This window comes from Laetiporus sulphureus, assembly GCF_001632365.1.
Source record: "Laetiporus sulphureus 93-53 unplaced genomic scaffold LAESUscaffold_19, whole genome shotgun sequence".
NCBI classification, from domain to species: domain Eukaryota; kingdom Fungi; phylum Basidiomycota; class Agaricomycetes; order Polyporales; family Laetiporaceae; genus Laetiporus; species Laetiporus sulphureus.
In genome coordinates this window covers 232,392-233,753 of record NW_024468528.1, presented here as the reverse complement: position 1 = coordinate 233,753, position 1,362 = coordinate 232,392, and the positions used below count along the sequence as shown (strand labels likewise).

Sequence of the window (1,362 nt, the reverse complement as noted above, 5' to 3'; positions counted from 1 at the left end):
CGCCCGACGCTTGCCGAGGCGGGTTCGTTCGTGGATAGCTTCCGTGAGCTCCTGCTCATCGACGTCCATCGCGTTCTCGTCCTGTTGTGCGACACCCGCGTTGGCCTCGCTGTCATCCAGCGCGACAGGTTCTTCGCCGCTGCGTATCCTCCTTCGGCTAGAGCTTGGCTCCCCGGCGCGTTGTTTGCCCTTCGCGGCGGTGGTATCCTCGACGCGTTTCTTCTCCTGTCTGGAGCGTGTACCCGCAGCGCGTTGCTTTCCTTTACCAGCCACGTCCTCCCTACTTTGCGCAACGGCGAGACTGCGGGCGAAGGAAGTATTGGTGGCGTTGAAAGGTGGCCTTTCGGCAGCAACACTGGCAATCTTGCGTTCTACTCTGTCCGGTTCTTTAGGGAAATTCATCTTTAAGATCTCATCCCACATCCCCGCTAAATTGTCGAGAGTCCAGGATTCCGGGTAATCTTCCAACAACGCGCCTTTCTCGTTGTTCAGACTCATGGCTTTGTCTAACCAATCTTGCAAGGTCGGAGGTTCGAATGTGAATTTGGCAGTATGGAGTCGCTTCCACTTGTTCATCGCCTTGGCTTGTCCGCCCTTATCCTTTCCGCCAATGATCATGTGTTCATCGAAGAACTTAGAGAAGAAGTCCTCCAGGTCGTCTCCATCTTGATTATGATTCAGCCATCGGGCAGCGCAGTAGAGGACTACATAGAGTAAAGACTCCATGTCGTCCTGAATAACGTGCCTATAGTTGGAGGTAGTCAGGACGTTCACTGACATGAACTGCCAGGTACCCTGCAATCCCGTTTTAACGAATGGTTCCGTGACTTGGACTAATACACTTACCGTGATGAGCCATTCGCGGCCCCCTGGAGCACGGTTGACGTCGCAGCAGAACTCCCAATCTATTAGATATCCGGTTCTTCTATCCTCGCCAGGCTTCCTAAACAATACAATGTTTCTTGCACTTAGATCGCGGTGGATCTTCTTGGCCTTTTTGTAGGCATCCATCATTGCTGGAGTGGGAGACCGTCAGTGAAGTCTTATACTAGAAGACGCACAACAACGTACCATCGAGAACGTCGCGGGTACTGCGAAGAAGCTCCTTCGAGCTCTGAAGATGGGGTAGGCTGTAGCCAGCGATATCCAACACGACTCTATAGTGTGCGTGCCGTTTAACCGTGATCTCTCGAGACTTTCCAACTACACCAGTGCCTTTACACAACCACGGAGCTTTGACGAACTCGTGTGTACGCGTCTCTTGATATTCTGTATCTGATCAGAGACCGATGGTCACTCGATTGCATGCGAGAAACGAGCTCAATGCTCACCATGTTCACTACTTAGCTTCACATCACCATG

General features: G+C 52.3%; 2 protein-coding genes across 2 annotated transcripts in view; both read right to left on the bottom strand.

The window, feature by feature from the left end:
- LAESUDRAFT_725739 (uncharacterized protein) overlaps window positions 1–95 on the bottom strand; it is a 2,919-nt gene extending 2,824 nt beyond the window's left edge. The window contains exon 1 of the mRNA XM_040908881.1: window positions 19–95. Coding sequence (XP_040764391.1) covers window positions 19–69 — 51 coding nt within the window. The 5' untranslated portion in view covers window positions 70–95. The remainder of the gene's footprint in view (window positions 1–18) is intronic.
- A 577-nt stretch (window positions 96–672) lies between these two features.
- On the bottom strand, window positions 673–1,171 carry LAESUDRAFT_638066 (uncharacterized protein; the record flags this gene model as incomplete). The annotated part of the gene is made up of 3 exons (XM_040903470.1): window positions 673–795; window positions 847–1,016; window positions 1,072–1,171. Coding segments are annotated over 3 exons (393 nt in total), but the record flags the coding sequence as incomplete, so codon positions are not given.
- Between the last annotated feature and the right edge of the window lie 191 nt (window positions 1,172–1,362).